The sequence below is a fragment of the Globicephala melas genome, chromosome 1 (assembly GCF_963455315.2).
Source record: "Globicephala melas chromosome 1, mGloMel1.2, whole genome shotgun sequence".
Lineage (NCBI taxonomy): Eukaryota > Metazoa > Chordata > Mammalia > Artiodactyla > Delphinidae > Globicephala > Globicephala melas.
In genome coordinates, this window is record NC_083314.1 from 51,707,048 (window position 1) to 51,730,655 (window position 23,608).

Genomic DNA, 23,608 nt, shown 5'->3' on the forward strand with positions numbered 1-23,608 from the left:
CCAGGACCTGCATGCTTCCCACTAGGCCACAGTGAATCCTTTAGCAAACACCTGTCGATTGAATGATCCCTTCTTTTCCTTTCAGCACATCCACATTCATTATATTTATTTGAAAGTTTGAATTTTGTTGCCTTTGAAGAAACACTTGGGAGGACCGTCTCTCTGAAAGCGCTTCTGATTCTTCCCATGTGTTTTGTTGTTTTTAATTTCAGCCATCACTGACCGAGGAGTCCAACCTTCTCCGGCAGCACGAGTCTGGTCTCACCTCCAGCAGCTATGAGCTCAGTCAGTACATGACAGATGCCTCTGAGCTGTGCGACCCCATGGCTGCAGCAGGTTGGAGTCCAGTTCAGGCTGGTGGGTACTGAAGTGATCAAAGGAGTTGGCTGAGTCTGTTGAGAAGAGGGCTGGGTGGCACATGTCTTGGAAAGTCACCTTTGCCCTGTATTTCCAAGAGCAGACCATTTGTCTGCCTCATTTTTGTAGGTAGGTCTCCTGAGCAGAGTGGCCAACTTTGGCTCCATTTCCCCCCTTTTCTCTGGTACTGGAGGTTGCATCATAGCTGATTCTTGGAAGGGAACACTGCCCCTAGCCATCACCAGGCTGGGAGAGGCGGAACTCAGAGGTACTGTTAGGTAATAGGTGAAGAAAATAAAGACCAGAGTCAGCTTGGGAAAGTGAAGGCAGGTCACAAAGGTCTGGATGTAGGAGACTTGCCCTGAGCACTGGGGCTATGAGAACCAGAGTTCCCAGCGTGTCACCATTGCTGGGAGTCTGGCCCTGGTACATTATCATTTGTGCCAAACCATCAACTCCTTGCATTATATTCTGACATATTCTCAGAGGTTCAGCTCTTATTGGAGCATGGGCTTCTTCTAGTTATGTAGCCCATCCAGAATCTTATCTTGGTCCCAGGTGGAATTTGGAAAGAAGTGTGTCTGTGGAGTATTTCTAAAGTAAAGCAAAGCAGTGGCAGTAATGCTAACAGTGTCCATCTGTGTCTGTTGGTTAGAGGACATCTCGGCAGCTGGTCCCAAGACACCCATGAAGTTCTACATCCCTCACGTGCCTGTGAGTTTTGGGCCAGGAGGTCAGCTGGTGTGTGTGGGTCCCAGATCTCTCAGTGATGGACAGACGGCCCTTGTTGAACTGCACAGCATGGAGGTAAACAAGATTCTGTGTCCTCGGAATGTCAGCACCCTGCTCCCTGATTCCCTTTGCCTGAGCCCTGGGCATCTCCAGGAATAGGGTGCTCTTGGAGGGGACTGGGCCAGGCACCCTATGGATTGGTGTGTGTGTGTGTGTGTGTGTGTGTGTGTGTGTGTGTGTGTGTGTGTGTGTGTGTATGAAGGAATGGCTGGGGCTCTTCTGTGAGAGAAGTAATGCTAGACTTCTGTTTTTCATGAGATGCTATTGGGTCATATTCAGCAACTAGAGAGCTCATTTCTGTCCTCTGCTTTCTCCATGAGGCACTGAGCCACATCCTAGGATCATGGCTCTGGGTTCTGAGGCTGGACTTAACTGAGCAATGGGGCACTGGGGGGACATAGTCTTAAAGACCAAACTTGATTTTTTGTTCCAGGTTATTCTTAATGATTCTGAGGAACAAGAAAAGATGAGGACTTTCTCAGGACCCCTGATTAGGTAAATTACCATGAGAGCTGCAAAATAAGGGCTTTTGAAACCTATAAAATCTTCCTGCCCAGATCAGCATTTTGGGATTTGTTCTTGACTTCCTTGAAAGAAAATGTCTCTCCCCATTGGAGTGGAATCTCCGTGCTACAAGTTGGAGCCAAATGTGGCCTGAGCCATTTTGACAAGCAATTTGAGTGTTGAAAGGCAGAAAGAAAAATTAACTTAAAGGTTTAAAAATCTGAAATCAGTTCTATTTTACAAAGCCTCCATGGTAAGGGGTTTTAGCGTTCTGTGTACTTAATAGTACTTAAACTGGTAGAAGAGTGGAACACAGCCTGGGAAATCATAGGCAAGTGGATCATATGGAAAAATTTTTTCTGGAGAGGTAAGTAACATGGCCAGCATTTGAGTTACTGGACAGTGTGCAAGTCTGCCCTCTGCAGGATTGAGCTAGAACTGCTTTTACATTGCTAGTCATGTTACCGATAAATATTCAGGATGCTCTTTGTCGTGGAGAGAGGAGTCCTGGCTGGTGTCAGAGGTGAGATAATGCACCCCAAAGCCCTTACAATATCATCACTACTGTGTAAATGTGTTCTTATCCTGAAGCTTCCCCCTCCAAGAAAATCCCCATAGTATTTTGACAGTTCCTTCAAGTAAAAATGAGTGTTGTCTCCATTTCTTACACACGGGTGTACAGATGTGGGGTAGAGCACCGAGCTGGGTATTTGGACACTAGGGTACTGGTCCCAGTTTGATTGATTTCATTGAATGATTTCAAGCAAATAATAATTCCTGTTTATTGGGTACTTATATACACTACACAATTGGCTAATTCCTTTTTGTACGGAGGTAGACTTTAAAAAAAATTTTAGTTTGAAATATAGTTGATTTACAATGTTGTGTTAGTTTCAGGTGTACAGCAGAGTAACTCATATAGATATATATACATAGGTATATATATCTATTCTTTTTCCAATTCTTTTCCGTTATAGGTTATTACAAGATACTGAGTTGGAGGTAGACTTTTTAACTATTCCTATTTTAGCGAAAAGAGCAGAGGCTCAGAGGAGATAAGAAACTTGTGTAAGCTGAGAAGTGGCTGGCTAGATTTAAACGCAGGGTTGTCTGAGCCCAAAGTCTGTGCTCTTCCTTGATACCAAACAGTCATTTCAGGTCTCTGGGCCTCAGTTTCCTCCTCTGTAAAATGGAGAGGGTGGACGAGAGAATCTCTGAGGCCCCTTCCTGTTCTATAAGGAAACAACTATTCTGTAGCTATAGACTCACTACCCCCGTCCTGGATTGTCAGGCTTCTATCCCATCTCCAGCCCCAGCAACACCCTCACACTGTAGGAGGGGACTGTGGTCCTACCCGGGGGAGGAATCTGTCCCTCACTCTTTGCTCCCTGAAATCTCTCCATAGGGAAGATGTACACAAGGTGGACATCGTGACGTTTTGCCAGCAGAAAGCAGCGCAGAGTCGCAAATCTGAGACACCAGGGAGCAGAGACTCGGCTCTACTGTGGCAACTGTTGGTTCTCCTTTGTCGGCAGAACGGGGTCAGTATCACTGCGCTGGCAGGTGGGCAGGTGCAGGCTGGGTTGGAACTGAAGTCTTCCTGGGAGAGAGAAGATTTGGCTTGTGGCATGATTGATTATAAAAGGTAACATTAAAGAAGCAACAAATGGCCTCAAGGGGAAAAACTGCTCAGATGTCAATGCCAGTTTGCTAATGCTAACCTTTCCCCCGCCCTTCTCCACTAGCCTGGGGTTATCTCCCGGTTCTTGGGTTACTGCGCTAAGCAGATGATACACCTGGGAGAGTGTGCATATTTCTGGTCATCGTTGTGGCTCCTGACAGGCAGAAAGCAAGCATGAGAGTGAAGCTGGAGTTTGAATTACAACAATCTAAGAAGGGGCTGTCTTGTGTTTGCACGTCAGCCTCTTCCTGAAGAGGGCAGGTGCTCTGGTGCCTTCCTTCTTCAGCCTGGGCTGCCAGCATGAGGATGAATAGGATTCTCTCCCAGGATGGCCCTCTTTCCCTTGCAGTCCGTGGTGGGGTCTGACATCGCGGAGCTGCTGGTGCAGGACTGCAAGAAGCTGGAGAAGTACAAGCGGCAGCCGCCTGTGGCCAACCTCATCAACCTGACGGATGAGGACTGGCCAGTACTGAGCTTGGGGACCCGGAACCTGCTCACTGGGGAGGTTCCCCCCAGCGTGGAGACGCCTGCACAGATCGTGGAGAAATTCACTAAGTTGCTCTACTATGGAAGGAAAAAGGCAAGTGCTGTGCCCGCTTCTGCTTAAAAAAGTAACCAGCATCCCCACCGCTCACCCCTCCCAATTGTATGAGTGACATATACTCATTTTATAGCACTTAAGTTCAGAAAGGTACAAAGAAAAAGAAGAACACCCATAATCCTATCACTAAAAGATAATGCCTGTTAACATTTTGATATATTTATTTCTAGCATTTTCAATGCGTATATATTAAAAATCAAATTAAATTACATATACAATTACTTCTTTCTTTTCCCCTTAAGAGTATATGGTGAAATACTCTCATAGCATTAAAACGTACCATTTAAAAAATGGACTGTATTCTATTATATGAATGTATCACATTTTATTTAACCAGTTCACTGTTGTTGAATATATAGGCTATGTACAGATTTGTCACCCATTATAAATTATACCATTCGAACATCTTGTTGTATAAACCTTTGGCTGATTTTTTAAGATACATTCCTAGAAGTAGAACTACTCAGTTAAAGGCTATGCACCATTTTTTTTTTTTTTAAATTTTATTTACTTCTGGCTGCGTTGGGTCTTTGTTACTGCGTGCGGGCTTTCTCTAGTTGTGGCGAGTGGGGGCTACTCTTTGTTGTGGTGCGCGGGCTTCTCATCACGGTGGCTTCTCTTGTTGCGGAGCACGGGCTCTAGGCTCGTGGGCTTCAGTAGTTGTGGCTCTAGGCATACAGGCTTCAGTAGTTGTGGCTCGCAGGCTCTAGAGTGTGGGCTCAGTAGTTGTGGTGCATGGGCTTAGTTGCTCTGTGGCATGTGGGATCTTCCCGGGCCAGGGCTCGAACTCATGTCCCCTGCATTGGCAGGCGGGTTCTTAACCACTGTGCCACCAGGGAAGTCCCAAGGCTATGCACTTTTAAAAGCTTCTTCACATATACACTAAGTCAGTTTCCAGAAAATTTGTTTACAAATGATATCCCCATCAGTTATATCTAAAATATACCTATCAATACTGAATACTTTAATTCCACTGATGAAGTGATGCCTTGTTTATTTTTTGATATGTAAATTAGAATTTATTAATTAAAAATTTTAAATTGAGGTATATTTGACAAAATTGTAAGATATTTAAAGTGTACAGTGTGATGGTTTGATATACATATACATTGTGAAAGGATTCCTCCCATTTAGATAATTAACACATCCATCACCTCACGTGTTTCCCTATTATTTTATGCCTTGTTTAGTTTTGAAGTTGAACTTACATTTTACAAAAGTCTTAAATATTTGAATATATGACTGAAATCAATTTGAATCAATCTAATTAAAAAAATCAAAAGATGAAAGGGATATAATGGGAGAAATGATGCTGTCCCCCACCCCCTCGCAGCCATGCAATTTCTCTCATTGAAATATCCAGAGATATTTTCTGCATATATAATTATTTTCTCCTTTGTTCCCTTATAGCATACTATGTACCATTTCTTTACCTTCCTTTTGTCATTTAGCAAAATACTTTAGGAAACACTCTATGTTGGGGTTGGCAATTTTTTTCTGTAAAGGGACAGACAGTAAATATTTTAGGCTTTGCAGGCCATGGGGTCTCTACTCAACTGTGCTGTTGTCCCCTGAAAGCAGCCACAGACAATCTGTAAATAAATGGGTGTGGCTGTGTTTCAATAAAACTTCATTTATCGACATAGAAATTTGAAATATATATCACTTTCATGTGATGAAACATTATTCTTCTTTTGATTTTTTCCAATAATTTAAAAATGTAAAAACTATTCTTAGCTTGTGGGGCTGTACCAAAACAGGCAGTGGACTGAATTTGGTCTTCAGGCCACGTTTTGCTGTCTCCTGTTCCTTATAGTATATAAATACCTTCCTCATTATTTCTTACGGCTGCATAGGTTTCTATAGATAAATTATAATTGATTCAACTAAACCTCTATAGATTGACATTTAGATTATTTCTAGTCTTTTGCTGTTACAAATAATGCTGCAATGAATAACATTGTCATTTTGCCCTGTGGAGAGAATATATGTAAGGAAAGTTTGTAGAAGTGGAAGCTTTGGGTCAAAGGGTATATGGTTTGTAATTTTGATAGATATCGACAAATTGTTCTTTTAGAGGTTGTACCGATTACTCTACCAGCAATGTATGAGAGTGCCTGTCTCCCCACTCTGTCACCAGCCCAGTGTGTTTCCAGACTTTTGGATATGTGCCAATCTGAGAGGTGAAAAAATGTATAGTAGTTATTTGCATTTCTCATTATAAATGAAGTTGAATATCCTTTAATCTGTGATTATTTTTTGTCATGGATTTTCCACATTTTTCTGTTGGATTTTTGATACCCACTTATTGATTTGTAGAAGCGCTTTACTTTTTTAGGATTTTCTGTCCAAAATCACTTTTTTGGGGTCATATTTAGAAAGATTTTTCCTGCTTCAAAATTGATTTATGAAAATAAAGTTGAAATACTTTTCTGACTTCACCTTTACATTTAAATCTTTAATTGTGTGTATGTATTGGTATGTGATGCTATCTTTTAAATGAGTGCAAGATATACTCAGTGAAAATTAATGGGATCAACTTATAGCATCTATATGTATGTATATATGTGTGTGTGTGTGTGTGTGTGTGTGTGTGTGTGTGTATTCATTATATAGTAGGGACTTGCTATTTCACCAGTGATTCATTTATTCAATAAACATTTATTAAGCAGCCACTACTTCTAAGACATTGAACCCAGTCAGGGGATACAGAAATAAATCAGTGATAATCTCTTTCCTTAAGAATGATAAATAATGACCATAACAACAGCAATAAAGCGAATATTTGAAAAATACTTTCTATGTGCCAGATACTCACTTAACACCTTACATGCATTATCTCATTTATCTTCGTAGTAGGTCCTATTCTTGTTTTATGTATTTACCAAGGAGGAAAGTTAGTAAATAATAAAGCCAGGGTTTAGATTTAGGCAGCCTGGTGCCTAAGCTTGGGCTTGTAATCACCCACCACATCTCCTGTCATACACTGACCCAAAGGTAAACGGTGGGTAGGTAGAGTACTATGGGAGTTCACGGTGATCTATGAGGAGCTGGACACCACAATATCTTTAAAACCTTTAACACTTGACTGGGGTCTTATTTCTGGCATTGTGTGAGATTGACATCCTTGATATAAGTTCTCAATTTCTTCACTTATTCTTAAATTATATTTTTGTAGATGCAGATTTTTGAGTAAACTAGTAATTCTCAACCAATCATTAGTAACTCCTTTTAAAAATACTATTATGAAATAGTTTAACATACAAAAAGAGCATTTTTTTTAAAGATTTCACCTGTTTTTCTTTTTTAAAAAATTTAAGTATAGTTGATTTACAATGTTACGTTAATTTCTGCTGTACAGCAAAGTGATTCAGTTATACATATATATACGTTCTTTTTCTAAATATTCTTTTCCATTATGGTTTATCGCAGAATATTGAATATAGTCCTCTGTGCTACACAGTAGGACCTTGTCGTTTCAAAAAGAGCAATCTTAATGTCATTTTTACTTCCACTGGATATGAGGCTGAATTTCTTAACTGTGATTGTTTAAATTTATTCTCTCTTCAAAGAAGATAACATGGGAGATGTTGGGATAATCAAATAAATTTTCGTTTGGAGGTGGAAATACCTCATTAGTGACCTCCTGTCCAAAAATCACATTATTTGGGGGGCACTAAGGAAATTATTAATACCAGGTCAACCTCACATATAAACTAAGTTCTTACTAAATAGGTTTGAAAATTAAATGAAGAGGTGAGTATGTGTGTGTGTATGTTTTAAAATTTGCAGCTTCAAACCCATGTCACCAAGTTAACAGTGTCATTAATTTGACGTATGAAGTTGATAGTTAACAAGCACTTGATAGTAAGCAGTTAGTTATAGTATTAGCTGGGGGTAGGTTAACTATTATGTATACTGGCTTAAACATAACAGCAGCCTCGGGATTTCCCTGGCGGTCCAGTGGTTAGGACTTCACGCTTCCAAAGCAGGGGGCATGGGTTTGATCCCTGGTCAGGGAACTAAGATCCTGCATGCCGCGTGGTGCAGCCAAAAACAAACAAACCAACCAACAACCCTCCCCCTCCAGACCATAATAGCAGCCTCTTTCTTTTCATGCGAGAGTAACGGGCAGGTGAACAGAAGATGGGGCAGCCCTCCTCCATGTACTCACCCGGGGACTCAGCTGTAGGAGGCTCCACCATCTTCAATGCAGAGTCTCTAAAGTTTCCGGGAGTCATCTTCGTTCCAGCCCGACGGGGAAGAGGCCGTGGAGGGTTGAGCACGGGGAGGGGTTCTATGGGCCAGACCTGGAAGCTTCACACATCGCTTCCCTTCCCATCTCAGTGCCACACCCCAGTGCCAGGGAGGTGGGAAATACAGTCGGCTCTTGGCCTAGGAAGGGGAATTTGGATTTGGGTGAGGAGCTAGCAGTCTCTGCCACAGTTGTTAATAAAGAAATGGTTCCTTGGGGCTTCCCTGGTGGCGCAGTGGTTAAGAGTCCACCTGCCAATGCAGGGGAGGGTTCGTGCCCCGGTCCGGGAAGATCCCACATGCCGCGGAGCGGCTGGGCCCGTGAGCCATGGCCGCTGAGCCTGCGCGTCCGGAGCCTGTGCTCCGCAACGGGAGAGGCCACAACAGTGAGAGGCCTGCGTACCGCAAAAAAAAAAAAAAAAAAAAAAAAAAAAGATTCCTCAAGAGGGGGTATCTTTATGTGTATGGCTTATTCATTTGGTTGTGCAGTGGAGGCTAACACAACATTGTAAAGCAACCATACTCCAATAAAAACTAATTAAAAGAAAGAAAGAAATGGTTCCTCTACCACGCCCCCATGAACACCATCTCGCAACTTGTCTTTTGAGACCCAGTGCTGGGGGTGAGATGCTTCTCTCATTTTTTGGTGCTTAGGTTCATAAAAGTATTGTGTGACTTTGGCTAAAGAGATAAAGCTAACTGGAAACTATGTCTGAGGGGGAGCTAATGCAATCACATAAGGGGTTTGATAAGGTGAAGCCTGGAGAAAGGGGCAGCTTAGAGAGAAGTACCTGCCAGTTAAAGCCATTTCTCTCCCGTTCCTTTCTCACGTTCGCAGGGGAGGCTCTGAGAGTCTTCCTGGAAGCTCGGCCTCTGCTGCTCGGGGGTGGGGGTGGGGCAGTCCCCAAGCACAGTCGTTTGCTGTCGCTCTTAGAGGCAGGTGAGCGAGGTGGTACTGAAGGTGATGTCTGTGTTTTCAGGAAGCCTTGGAGTGGGCCATGAAGAACCATTTGTGGGGTCATGCTTTGTTCCTTGCCAGCAAGATGGACCCAAGGACCTACAGCTGGGTCATGAGTGGGTGAGTTGGGGACGTGCCAAGAAGACCAATGGAGCAGAGCGGCCTCCCCTCCAAAGGTGGAGGTGAGGGTGGGGAGAAATGCAAGATGCGCTGAAAGGCCCCACCCTCCAAGCATCCTTCCAATTCTAAGTTGGACGTAGCATTTCTCTTCTCCAGATCCTAATAAACTAGACACAGACACATTCTTTCTAGCTGGTAAATTGAATAAAACATTTTACTAATGTTTCCCAGGGTCAAAGTTTCCAAAAAGTAAGTAGGTTTCTACATTGCAGTAGCCTTCTCTCTTTGGGAGGGTCTGCTCCGGAGAGTTCCATCAGTGAGGGGGTCGATCTCTTAAGGGAAACTGACAGAGCCTGACGACTGAGAGTTAGTAACTTCCTGCTTCGTCCTGCAGCACGGGTGTGGGTGCTGGGAAGTAGGGAGGGATACAGGGTAGCAGGACTGCAAGCTGTGGTAGAAAGGGGTTTATAGGACTGGGGATTAGATCCAGCAGCCTTCATCTACTGGGAGATGTCAAGACTGAAGGCGTCCCTTCAGGTTACACTGGGCCACCAGGACCCGGGTGCCAGGGGGACCGGAAATAATACCCAAACCAGGACGGAATAGGAATGGAGGTGTGAGTACCTAGCCAGGAGTTTAGAACAAGGGCAATGAAACACCTGAAGAGACTCAGAACCAAGTGGAGGTGGAGGTGTATGGGGTGCTGTAAGGGGTCAGCCCTTCAGGCTGCAGTTAGCATCCATGGACTGTCGGGGACAGATGTGTGGCAGGGGTGGGCTGGGGTGGGAGCCCTCCTATAAGGAGCAGCCTTGGGTTAGACAGAGAAAAGGATGGTACCTCAAAGTTTATCTTCTCATGTTGGTTAAAGCCGCGAGGCTACCGTCTCTGCTTATCTTATATTTCAATCCCCCGTACATCCCATTGGGCAGAGAGCTGGATGAGAAGATGGACACCCACACTTTAAGTTCAGTCTGTGGGGCTAACGTCTGTCACTACCTGGGAGCCCATTCTTCACCATGGCTTCCATGAAATCTCTTTATTACTCTGACCCTCGGTTTTCCCGGGGACTAGTGACACCACCACGTACTTCATTACGTTCAGAGACGGAATGGTGAGAAGCACTGAACTTCTATTAGGATAAGCACTCTGAGCTCCGGAGGAAAGGTGCTGTTAAAAAAAAGGTGGTGTTGGGCTTCCCTGGTGGCGCAGTGGTTGAGGGTCCGCCTGCCGACGCAGGGGACATGGGTTCGTGCCCCGGTCCGGGAAGATCCCACATGCCGCGGAGCGGCTGGGCCCGTGAGCCATGGCCGCTGAGCCTGCGCGTCCGGAGCCTGTGCGCCTCAGCGGGAGAGGCCACAGCGGTGAGAGGCCCGCGTACCGCAAAAAAAAAAAAAAAGAAAAAAAAAATATGGTGTTCCGAGGGATGAGTTTCCTTTGGGTTTTGGAAACGAACGTCCCACAACTCCACACTGTAGCATATATCTCGGCTACAGATTTTTGCCTTGGGCCATTGCTATCTGATGGGGCCCAGTGAATCATGAAAACTCTCTTACTGAGTATGCTTAAATCTCAAATCAGCCATAGAGCTTATTAGGTCCTTGTTAAGCAGATCCCATGGTTGGTCATCAGCATGATCATTTCTGGTCCCTGCTCTGCGCCTCTTTGGTTACTGAAAATGACTATATAGTGCTTGTGAGCAAAAGCAGTAGACACCCAGGCTAGCGATGAGCCCGGAAAACAGCACTGAGAGCTGTGGGCTTGGGGAGGAGGGCTGCTGTGGGGCAGTGGGCGTGGAGGGTGCCTGGGGAGGAGGTGCCCACTGTTGGGCTCTCAGGGGTCTTTGAAGTATTTGTGGCTCACCTCCGTGATGGACGGAGGCCTACAAAATAGTTACTCAAGAGTTAGGGAGTCAGTGCTGAAATGCCGAAGATCTTCCCCAGTAATGAGGTCTATTTGGCGTGTGTGGTGGGATGGAGATCCGAACGTGGGATGGAGCAGAAGCACAACTGAAAAGAGAGACTCAAGTTCCGAAAGAAGCTGCTGCAACCAAATACAAGTAGATGAGGCCTTGTGCCTCACAGGCAAGGGGTTAGAGGCTCTCTTGGCTGGATTCCCACTGACGGACGGTCTCCTCTCTCTGCAGCTTCACCAGCACGCTGGCGCTCAACGACCCACTGCAGACCCTCTTCCAGCTCATGTCGGGAAGGATCCCACAGGCAGCCACGGTACCCTCTGTGACAGGACCCCCTCAACACCCCAGCACCATAAGGGTTTAGGGGGTAGGGACTGCTCGGGAATGAGGCGATGGCTTTAGAGATGAAAAATAAGTAATTACTGTTGGTTAATCACCTCCCAGGTGCCTGGCCCTGTGCTAAGCGCTGTGATGCATGTTATTTCGTTTAACGCACGGAGGTAGGAATGATTAGCCCTGTTTTGCAGACATGACGACTGAGTCCCAAAGGTGTAAAATGACCAAGATCACAGAGCTAAGAGTAGTGGAGTCAGGATGGGCCCGGGTCTGTCTGATTCCAAAGACTGTGCCCTTTCCACAATCCACCGCTACCCGCTGTGTGGCAAATAGCGAGAGAACCCGAGGCTGCTCTCCACGCTTCCCACAACCAGGCTTTCTTTCTTCCCCACCACTGCACGTGACCCTTCAAAGCTGGACATGTTAGATTCTATGTCATCAGTGTGGGATGTGGCTCAGGAGACCCTGAGGCCAGCTTGATAGTTTTCCCATTATAAGAGCGTTGATCTTTTTGTCCCAAGGTATTCCTTCCCTATCCTCGAAGTCCAATAACTTTACTGAGATATATCTTGTTGTTGACTGTCTGTGTCAGTTATTCGGGGATACAGCACGCTCTTTTAATATGTGCATCCGTATCTTACAGTTCCAGAGAAATTTCTTGAATTATATCCTTCAGTATTTCTTTTGTTCTCTTATTTTGGTTTTCTTTTCAGGAACACCCTCTATACACAAAATATATATAGTTCATATATATATATATATATATATGAACTGTATACATATATACATGTGAATTATATATATATAATTTTCTCTTTAATTAAAAAAAATTTTTTTTGGTTTCAATTCTTTCTTTCTTCTTTTTTGCTGTGTGTCCATCCTGTGTGTCCCTTACTGTGTTTTCATCAGTGTCTCTTGGCTTCTGTGCTTTTTCCATTTTTGTCTTTATTTCTTTGATTTTTCTCCCACTTCTCTCCTGAGCTCTGCAGGTCACATTTACCTCCTCCTGTTCTCCACCATCTCTTTCCTCTGCTCCTGTAACTTAGCTTTAGACCCTTGCTTCATAGAACAAATTGTTTCATTATTTTACTTAAATTCATGATGAAATGTTTGGTGACAATTCTTTGTTTTGTGGAAACATTTTTCTGGTGAATGTTCTCTCTACCTTCCCCCCTCCTTTTATCTGGATGGTATATTTGTAGCGATTCTGTACTTGTTCCTTCATAGGCTTCAGGTCTTCCCTGGATGGGTTATTTATGGGAGGTTTGAGCTGGGGAGGTGCCAGGGCCATATTCCAGGGCAGCTGGCATTTCCGCATGACCTGGTGTTTTCTGTGACCATTTTTGCTTCTCCTCAGCCAGTGGAGATGGCTGTGGGATCCCCTCCTTCTGGTATTCTCTCTGCCTCCTAAACCCACCTCTGTTCAATCTCCATTACTTTTGGAAGCCTTTTCTTGTGTTTAGAGGCTTGGATTTTTGCTGACACCTAGTTTCAATGAAAATGTACTTCACGCTTTTGCTTTTTTGCCTCTCTTATTGCTGTGGACAATTTCAAGAAAAGAAAAGAGAAATGATGACTTTCATGCCCCCTCGTCAAACCAGCTGGCTATACTGGAACATGGGGTGCACCTCACAATTCTGCTGAGGGCCTGTGCTCTGCAATGAAATTGCACCATGTCACAAAGCACTAAATGCAGGAAAAGATGTAATCAGCATACAGTCCATTGGGTCTCATTACACTGGTAGAGTTTGCTAAATGTTCCCTACTCTTGGGTGAGAAAACCGAGGAGCCAGAGGTGATATTTGCAGTATTTGAGCCTAGTGTTTGAGAGTTTCCTAGCATCGTAGCATCCAGTAAAAGGCTAGACTTTGGTACTTATAATAAGAGGAGTAGTGGAAAAAGCATGGCAGCTGGAAAACACAGACGTGGGCTTCTGTCAGAGGCTTAACCTAGACTCTACTCCTCACTGTTGTGGGAACTGGACCCTGCTACTTAATCTCAGAGCCTCAGCTTTTCTTCTTTGTGGGCATTTTGATGCCTAACAGAGCTACTGTAAAAATTAAAGGGGAGAGAGTATCTGAACATATCAACCACCATGCTTGGCCCACTCAAGTTAGTTAATAAGCGTTCTCTCTCTCTCTTCTCCCTCCATAGACCTGCTTTACAGTGATTTTTTTTCCAAATCGCCGGGGGGAGGAGACAGAAGAATTATTTCTAAGTTTTTGTTCTTTTAGCAAGGGCTTTTCTTTTGCTAGTCCCTTTAGTTTCAGCAAGAAAGAGCCTGGCTCACATGTTAAAATGGGGATAATAATAGTACCTAATGCACGTGACTGTTCTTAGGAGACGTGCTTATTAGCACAGGCCGTGGCCCAGGGTCAGGGTGCAGTAAGTGAGAACTGCTGTTATTATTGTGATTTATTGTCATCCTCAGTCCTCATTCACACTGCATTGCCCAGATAAACAGAGTCACTATAAAATGGAGTTGGATAAAGCATCCTTTGTTCTATGGGATAATTACAAAGACAATACCAAATAACTGTGAATTGTTTTGACCTCCAGATCTTAGCTATTACTGTCAATCTCCTGCTCTATCTTTTCAGTATAACAAATTGGAGGAGAGACGGGTCTGCAAGTCACCTCTTTCCTTTGCTGTGCTTCTGTGTGTGTGTGTGTGTGTGTGTGTGTGTGTGTGTGTGTGTGTGTGTGTATTTATATACATGTAATTTATAATGTGCAAACCAAGTGTAAGGCACTATGCTATGGGCTTCATCTAACTATATTATTATCAACAGTTATCCTGGGATGAAGTGAGAGAGTAGCATGGACATATATACACTACCAAATGTAAAATGGATGGCTAGTGGGAAGCAGCTGCATAGCACAGGGAGATCAGCTCGGTGCTTTGTGACCACCTAGAGGGGTGGGATAGGGAGGGTGGGAGGGAGACGCAAGAGGGAGGGGATATGGGGATATATGTATACATATAGCTGACTCACTTTGTTGTACAGCAGAAAGTAACACAACACTGTAAAGCAATTACACTCCAATAAAGATGTAAAAAAAAAAAAAATCCTGGCAGGTAGACATCATGATCTCCATTTAAGAGATAAAGAAACAAAGGTTCAAAGACATAAAGAAACTTGCTCAAGAGGCAGGACCCCAGGTGAATCCAGGGCCCGTGTCATTTCTGTGACATTGTGTTGTTTCCTTATTGATATTCCCTGTCCTGAAATTCCCCTTCATTCAGGAGAAGCGCGGCCCATCATTCGTGAGGGGCTTCTGCCTGCTCCCACTTCTCTGATTATACTCTACCGCCCCCTCGTGGAGCTCTGCTGCCTCTGCATGGTCACCAGAGGAAGGGGACACAGTGCTGGCTGGGCCACTTGGCCTGGTTTTCTCACTCCTCAAGAGGCGATAGGAATTAGAGTTCACAGGGTTGTTGTGAAGATTAAAGAAGGTGATGTGTGAGAGACGGCTTTGGCTTTGTAAAACCAGAAAACATTAGCCATTTGGTAATAGGTATCAAGGAGCCCAGTGTTCCCCTGTCTTCTAACTGGCTTCTAACTCTTCCCATGAACCAAGGGTATTTGATCCTCTGCCTCCCACTGAAACATCAGTTGGTTTTTTTTGATTTTGTCCCTAGCTATTGGGGTTAGGGGCACCAGGAGGAAATCTGAAAATTATGGACCAAGAGTGTCATTCCATTTATCTACTCCCAACATCCCTGTGTGTGTGTGTGTACGTATGTGTGTAATGTGTCTGTCTGCCTGCCTATTCATCCTTCTAAGAGTTTTGCTTTTTTAAAAAGAGAACGCAAAATCAATGAGTGGCCACATTGCCGGCAGCATAATGGGCGTTCCTGGAAAACCAGGAAATAGACAACAACCTTCCTTACTTACCTATATTCTGGTCAGGGCTACATTGCTCAGTCAATTTTCAATTTTTCTGCTGCTTTTCAGTGTTGTGGGGACGAGCAGTGGGGAGACTGGAGGCCGCACTTGGCTGTGATTCTGTCGAATCAAGGTGGGGACCCGGAGCTGTATCAGCGCACGATTGTCACCATGGGGGACACCCTGGGTAAGCAGACACCAGTTCCATCCCCTCCTCTCCTCTATTTCCAGGCCAGCTTTAACCACTCTGTGCTTAGATTCTTAGGTTCTGTGTTGGGCCCGAGTCTATGCCTCAGGCTTTCCTTTGACCCAGGAGCCTCAGTGCTTTGGGGACAGAAACTCCAGGGAGAGGGGTGTCCTTCTTGCCTTTCTGTTTCTGTTTTCCGCTGCGAGCCAGTGCAGGCCAGGCCCCTGAGACTCTGGGGTCTGCCACTGTAGGAGGCTCCCCTGAGTAGGTGATTCCTATGCCTGGGTCAGATTCCCGTGCAGATGGAGTTAACACATGGGGGCATCTCGCCTACTGTTGTTGTTAGTCCCGTGGTGACCCAGCTCAACCAGATAGGAAATTCTATTTTTGCCTGAACTACCCTGGGTAATCGTATAATCTTTATTTCTATCACCTCTCTGTGAATGTGGCCTCATAAACACTTAGGGGCTGTTAAATGTTCCAGATCAGTGGTTCTCAGATTTGGTCAAGGGCCAGAACGTCTAGAAATTATCGCTTTGTGGCACTTTGTGAAATACCGCTCTGCTAAACCTAAAATAGCTACGCGTAAGGTTGTGCCCAGTCAAATGGCAGGTTGTTCAGCACCGGGGTAGAAAGAGAACTAACTTTTGCCGAACCTTCTTGGGTGCCGGGCCCCGTGCTAGTTACTTTATCTATTTGAATTAATTCAATGTTGAGGTAATGGAAAATGTATGGGAGAACGTTTTAAAACTGGGAACAATTTGGTAATGAATGTAATTTTTATGATCACTGGGAAAGGTCTTCTATTGTTTGACTTCAGCAGGGGAGGCATTAGTGCCCCAAGAAGCCTAGTTTAAAAACTGCTACTCCCAACGGCCAGCTTCTCTGCTCGGGTGTAGGCATTTCTACCCATTTCTCCCTCTCCAGAAGGACTAAAATGCTTAGAAACGTCCTCATTGAAAATCCATTGGGGGAACGTGAAATAGTGCCTTATTCTGGCTGAAGAGAAGTGAAATAATGTCGGAGGCCAAAAATGCGGTAGGAGAGGGAGTGGGGTTTGGGGTCTGTGACTCGTAGTGTGAAAAGCTCGTTCCTTTATCCCCATGAGGCTCTCCGCTCCGACCCCCAAGCCCCTCTCCAGCCCTCTCCCATCCCTCCCAGATGGTGGGTCCTCACGTGGGCGTGTTCCGTGACCGGGGCTTGTTCTCATCCTGCAGCTGGGAAGGGGCTGGTGGAAGCAGCTCACTTCTGCTACCTCATGGCTCACGTGCCCTTCGGTTCCTATACCGTGAAGACAGACCACCTGGCCTTGCTGGGCAGTAGCCACAGGTATGCGATCTTTTGGGGGAAAGGGAGTGGGAAGGACATCTTCCAGGGGATTGGTTTAGCCCTTGCTGGGCTTCATGGCTCCATTTTCCATTGTCTTGTGTGAATTTCGGCCACTGCTGGTCCCCTCCTCTGGGATGGTTTTCCGCACAGGTAGGCTCTGGCGGAGGAGATGCCTGGTGGGTGCCGCATCACACCGCCAGGGGGCCTCAGGTCCAGGCCCTGCTCCGGGGAAGCTGTGAACTGGTGCCTGTGGGTTGCATTGTACCCCTATGGCCACTCGGTGGCGCCCTGGCCCCGTGATCAGAGAGTGACTCTTCAGAAAATGCTTAGCGGGAGCGCGGCGGCTTGAGCCTCTGCGTCAGGCAGCTCTGGACCAGTTCTCAGAGCCTGCCTTGGGCAAAACCCGAAAGTGGAAGACGTTTGTCTAGCCACCACACCCTACACTGACTTGGGGCACAAGCTACTCAGAGTCCCGCCTGTCACTTATTCCCTGCTGGCCGTAGTATTAGGCTTTTCACACAGAAGGACCTTAATAATCCCCCAGACAATGAATAAACGGACAAAAAGACCGGCTTGCTCTCTAGCTGCCCTCCACATTCTAGATCTCTCTTTCTCTTTCCCTGTAATAGTTAAGATTTCCTAAGCTCTTACGTTGTGCCAGCCGTTTTATTTGCACTATTTCCTTTAATCATTACACATTTACCCTGTGAAGAAGGTACGCTTTAATCTTCACTTTATAGAGGAGGGAAACCAAGGCACAGAGCGGTTAAGTAACTTGTCTAAGATGGTACAGCTAGTGTGGGGTCAGGTTGGACTTGGAATCCAGACTGTCAGGCTTTTCTTTGTAGAAACGCATCCTCTCATAGCCTGTCTGTCAAGGTCACGGTCTCTGATAGCACCTAGTTGGCTTGTCAAAGAGGCCTGTCTGGGCCAAATGGGACAGTAAGTGAAACGGTTTAATGTGTCCCCCTCCTATGTTTATATTGTACGAGGATGTTTCTGGAGATACAGTCCTGACCCCAGGCATAGCCCCTGTGATTATGATTTCAAACCTCACAGCAGCTGTTTTGGGACCCGTGAGGACTCTGAGGGCCCCTCAGATCACGTTCACCCAGCCTGCTTCCTCACTGGAATGAACCTCCAGCACAGGGACCGTCTTCTGATTTGGGGCTCCACAGTGCTACCCTCTCTCTGCCGGGCCTTCTTTCTTCAGTGCTTCCGAACATCACATCACTCCCTCTTTTCTGCTCTTCTGCTCAGGCTATGGTGGCTTCTCACAGATGCCCGCTCTGGGTTCTCAGGGAACTAAGGCTGGCTCTCAGCATGCTTACGGGGAGGACCCAGTGCCCCACTGAGCTGGGTGTGAGAGCAGCTTGCCTTACGTGACCCTCCAGTAAAGATGGCAGCGATCTCCCCCTCCCCCCAGTCTCTCCCCCTCGCCTTCCCCCAGAGCCTCTGGAGGTGCAGATTCTCTTTCCATTCTTGGAGCTGCCCCAAGGATCAGCCCAGGACAGAGACTCTACCATGAATGGATGCAGCTGGTGTTTGGCCATCTACTAGGATTTAAATCTGTCCCCACCTCAATCTCTTTTATTCTTATTTCCTGGTTTTTAGTCAAGAGTTTTTGAAATTTGCAACAACTGAGGCTATCCAGAGGACGGAAATCTTCGAGTACTGTCAGATGCTGGGCCGCCCCAAATCCTTCATCCCTTCTTTCCAGGTAACTGAACCCTCACGAGGCCACCACCTTAGCTGCGTCACATGGCTGTGGGCCGCCGGGTTTTCCGCCTTGCTCTCTGGCACGTAGTGGCTGGGCTAAGTCATCCACTGGACTTTTCCTCATTAGCTGGAATGTGGGAAGGGTTAGGATGTCTTTCTAGGTCCCCTAAAGGTTTGCATTTTAAGATAGGAGAGCAAACGCTGCAGCAGCCTCTGTGCTGGGGGCTCCTGCCTCACTGCTGACAATGAGAATCGTGCCAGCAGCCCTGGGGCTCCCCCGCTGTCTGTAGCTCCTTCTGTTCTTCTGTCTCCAGATCGCTCCACTTCTCCTCAGTCCCACGGTCATCCTGCTGGGAGCGGGAGCAAGAAGACCCGACTGGGGGCTCTTCACCCTTCCTCCTCTCCTCTGACCTGCCGCTCCCATCTCTTTTGGATGACTCTGTTTTGTTTTTTATTTTTGCGGTACGTGGGCCTCATTGTTGCAGCCTCTCCCATTGCGGAGCACAGGCTCCGGACGCACAGGCTCAGCGGCCATGGCTCACGGGCCCAGCCGCTCCGCGGCATGTGGGATCTTCCCGGACCGGGGCACGAACCCGCGTCCCCTGCATCGGCAGGCGGACTCTCAACGACTGCGCCACCAGGGAAGCCCTGGATGACTCTGTTTTTAACTCTGGAAATTCCTCCCTGCTTTGTCCTTGGCCCCCATCCTCCTCTCTTCCCCCCAGGGCTGCAGCTGTGCAGGTGGTGTCCACACAGGTTCTAACCTCTCTTCTCAACCTCTCTACTGGATGCCCTGTTGTCCCCTTAAATCCATAATGACTCCTTCTGTGCCTGTATTGAGAGTGCACTCGGTGGCAGCAGCACACACACACATGCACACCACCACCACCAAACACAAAACAAAGGCTTGGAAATGAATGAATTACTGCCTATAGGGCAATGACCCAGTTAGTATCTTTAAGAGTTTTACCAAAGACCCACCTTCTCCAGCAGAGCCCTGCCTGAACAGCTCCTTTGGGTCCATGCAGGTCTTCAGTCTCTTTCTTTCTGTTCTGTAGTCATCCCACCTCTCAGCTGTCTTTGGGCTGATAGCAGTGAGATTAGCTGTTTTTAGGGAATGAGTTCTACACGCCTGGAACTGTGTTATGGTGCTTTGACTGTATGATTTCTAATCCTGTGGTAATCCGGGCATGATTACCCCCCTTTAACAAGACAGGTTCCAAGGAGTTACATGCTATTGGCTCACATCTCTTGGGTACCATTTGTTCTAAGGACTTTACATGGATTATCTCACTGAATCTTTACAACAGCCAAGGGGTAGATCGTATTATCATCCCCATATTATAGTGAGGAAACCAAGGCACAGAGAGGAGGTGGGGTAACTAGCTCAATGTGCCACACCCAGCATGGAGTTGGGATTTGAACTTGAGTCTGTCTGATTTCCAGCCCTCAAGCTCCATTTAGTTCTGTCACTCATGCTTCTCTGAACCCTTACCTGTCTCTGTCTGTACACTCCCTTGGGCTTGAAGTCCCTTGCACCTCAGTCATTTTTTCTTCTTTTATCCGTCCTCCTGGTGCCTGGTCCTGTGCCCCACATACACCAGGCTTCCCAGAGATGTGGGCTGCCTGATAAGAGTCCAGTGCATTTCCATGTTGACCGGAGCCTAGGGAGATTCAGCTGATGTGCCTTCCAGCCCTTCCTCTATGAGGACGGAACTGCAGGCTGGATTTGGAATTGTGCCCATACACAGATAGAACGCCCCAAATGGCATAAGGCCCTCTTTAATATTTGGATCCAGAGTTAGAGGAAGTTGGCAGTCAGTTGACTTCCAAGAAGTCTTATCTCCACTTCTCTCCTTCTGTCCCTGCCTGGATGGGCTCATCACTGGCCCTGCTCCTCTTCACAGGTGTATAAGCTCCTTTATGCTTCCCGTCTGGCAGATTACGGCCTTGCATCCCAGGCCTTGCATTACTGCGAAGCCATTGGCACAGCCCTCCTGAGCCAGGGAGAGAACAGTCACCCTGTGCTATTAGTGGAACTCATCAAGGTGAGCTTCTCAGAGGGTTCTCTGCAGGTGTGTTATCTTCAGCGTTCAGAGGAAGCTATTGTAAAGTGGCTCAGACACCCCATTTCATCTTCTTTGCACATGCTGTAAAATTGGAGCCCGTGGCTGTCTTTGACCACATATGCATGTCCAGATGTGATAAGCAGAGGCCTGACACTGCACAAAGAAGGATGCTATGGGCGGGGATGGCGGTGGGGAGGGATGCAGTGAAATTGGGGGACTGAAAACCAGGCATGTGCTATGCAGGACATTCATTCTTGCATCTGCTTTTTTGGTCCAGTAAAACTGCCTGTTACGGTGAACTGTTCTAATGATAAAAGCTGGGCTTAGAAAATATATTTTAGGGGTTAAAACAGGAAATGATCCTTATTAAAATGCTTTTAAATGCATGGAATATTTTATCACATGTGAGATACATTCAAAAAGAGAAAACAAAAACATATCAACCTTTAGTTCCTGAGAAAGAAAACCATCAGGCAAATAATTGTTCCAATTAATTGAAGAAAAATCCATTAGCTGAGAGTAAAAAGGCAGCCTACCATCAATTTTTTCTTCGCTTTAGATCAGGCCCAGTGTTGGATTCTGTAATCAATAAAATCTGCGGGACTGAGCCCCCTTCATGGCGAATTTCTGCCAACAGGATGATGGTTGTAGGCAGCTCAGGACCCAGAATGGAGGAGTAGGGAAGTCTGGGAACTTAATGATGGAATAGCCTTACGATACAGGCAGTCCCTCGACCAGCAGCACAGGCGTCTCCTTGTAGGGAGCTTGTTAGAAATGTGGAATCTCAGGTCCCACAGATTTCTGGGATCAGAACCAGCATTTTAGCAAAGGTCCCAGGTGGTTCCTACCGGGCTTGAAGCTTGAGAAGCGCTGCTCCTGAGGGCAGCCTTGCAGAGACATAAAGCAGAGTGACAGTTTCTTCCCTGTTGCTCTCCTCCTCCCCTGTTGCTAGTTTATTTAGTGTCTAGCAACAGGAGGGGTTAACTGTTGGTTTATGTTGCAATTCGGGGAAGATATCTGCTGAATTTGCTGTTTGGCAATTCTTTGTAATCTGGTTTACGAGTCAAGGCTCCCTTCTTTCTTCTTACTGCCTCTCCCCGTGTCTGTCCATTTCACTCACTTCTCTCTCTCCTTTTCCCTCTCTTACCGTCTGGAAACCTGGCACAGCTTGCAGAGAGACTGAAGCTGTCAGATCCTCTGGTTTTAGAACGCCACCGCCGTCACCGAGGAGACAGGGACCTGGAGCCGGACTGGCTGGTACACCTTCGGGGGCATCACAAGGAGCTGCAGGTAAGTGGGGGGGCAGGTCAGCGGGGTGGGCCTCTGTTTCCCTCTTGTCTGCCCTAGACCCAGAGTAGGTAGGCATGGAGGGCTCTGGGGGTCTCCTGTCACCCATGAGGCACAGCCTGATTGGGAAAGGGGTGGCACTCAGCTTCCCCGCTGCGCCCGGGTGGAAACATTTTCCTGTGTTTGGTGGGAGACAGTGGGGCCCTCTTCCAAAGCACCCAGCCACCCTTCTCTGTGGTCCCAGAAAATACATTTTCTGACCATCAAAGCTTCCATCTCTCTGTGAGGAACAATGGCTCACAGTGGCCCTTGTCACTTTCATGTAATGTAGGGCAATTGCTTAAAAGACTTCCGGGCCTTTCCTTTTTTTGTTCTGACAATTGCAAAAGCGGCAGGTAGTAACTGTTATACAGTAATTGGAACAGGGCCTCCTCCATGTTGTTTCTCCCTCTGTCGCTGAGAAAGGGCAGGGGGATTTTTTTAGGCACACACGGCCCTTGCTTCCTACATGTGCTGTGGGCTCTGGGGCCCACGGTTTCATTCCCTCCTCTTGCCCCTTCCTCTGGGAGAGGATGCTGCCCTGGTCCCTGCCTGCTCTGGGCAGAGCTGGGAGGTAGGAAGGGCTGAGGCTGCCCCTCCCCCTCCCCCTCCCCCTCCAGCCCCTGCATTCACCTGCGACTCCCTTACCTTATCACTCCTGAAGTTTCTTTTCTGACTTAATTTTAAACCGTGGTTCAGTGTTTTTGTTTTTCTTTGTGTTGCTTAAGAGGTGTTTACTTTATCTTAATAGCAAAAGGTAGCAGGAGACATTGGGGATCCTTGCTCTGCTCACTCGGATATTTTGGGAGCCAGAAAAACAACAGGTACCCAAACCAATGAACTGAATGTGTAATAGCTGACTCTCAGGATCTGATTAGACGAGATAACGCAACCTAAAAGACTCTCCCCCTTCCCTTCCTGGAGTGCCTTCCTTGCCTGTGTCGATCTGACTCAGTGGTCTGGGCCCCCCCTCTCCACACAGCTCTGCTGACCACAGGCATCCCTGACACTTTTTTTTTTCCTTTTTTAAATTAATTAATTGATTTATTTTTGACTGCGTTGGGTCTTTGTTGTTGTGCGTGGGCTTCAGTAGTTGTGGCACGTGGGCTCCGTAGTTGTGGCACACGGGCTTAGTTGCTCCGCGGCACGTGGGATCTTCCCAGACCAGGGCTTGAACCCGTGTCCCCTGCATTGGCAGGCAGATTCTCAACCACTGTGCCTCCAGGGAAGCCCCCGTCCCTGACACTTCTGTTTCTGCATTATTAGAGGTTTTGCTTCACACTCAGGTTTTAATCTTGTTATGTTGTGTTGTTATCTAATTGCTTCACTTGTGTCAGTACTGTCTCCCTAGCTGAATACATTCTTTGAGGTGGTGGGTTATCTGTATTTCATGTTAGCGGTGGGGACATAGGAAGCGCATAGGAACGGTGTTTGAGCATCAGTTGCCGCACGCATGAAATAGGTTTCAAAGTGTTTTCAACAGACCCCTCCTCTCCCTTCAGGATGCCTCTGAGTGTTGGGTTGGGCAGACGTTGTTACCCCAGTTAATTCTGTGCCCTTTCCCCAAACAGCA

At 46.5% G+C, this 23,608-nt stretch overlaps 1 protein-coding gene across 1 annotated transcript in view; it reads left to right on the forward strand.

Annotated features, from left to right (window-relative positions):
- The window catches only part of SEC16B (SEC16 homolog B, endoplasmic reticulum export factor), a 94,336-nt gene that overhangs the window by 61,562 nt on the left and 9,166 nt on the right, over positions 1–23,608 (forward strand). Inside the window, exons 6-18 of the mRNA XM_060295925.1 lie at positions 213–357; positions 1,013–1,164; positions 1,583–1,644; positions 3,059–3,194; positions 3,684–3,914; positions 9,170–9,267; positions 11,411–11,492; positions 15,475–15,592; positions 16,810–16,921; positions 18,536–18,641; positions 20,548–20,688; positions 21,877–21,999; positions 22,787–22,859. Of these exons, the coding sequence (XP_060151908.1) occupies positions 213–357; positions 1,013–1,164; positions 1,583–1,644; positions 3,059–3,194; positions 3,684–3,914; positions 9,170–9,267; positions 11,411–11,492; positions 15,475–15,592; positions 16,810–16,921; positions 18,536–18,641; positions 20,548–20,688; positions 21,877–21,999; positions 22,787–22,859 (1,579 nt within the window). The remainder of the gene's footprint in view (positions 1–212; positions 358–1,012; positions 1,165–1,582; positions 1,645–3,058; positions 3,195–3,683; positions 3,915–9,169; positions 9,268–11,410; positions 11,493–15,474; positions 15,593–16,809; positions 16,922–18,535; positions 18,642–20,547; positions 20,689–21,876; positions 22,000–22,786; positions 22,860–23,608) is intronic.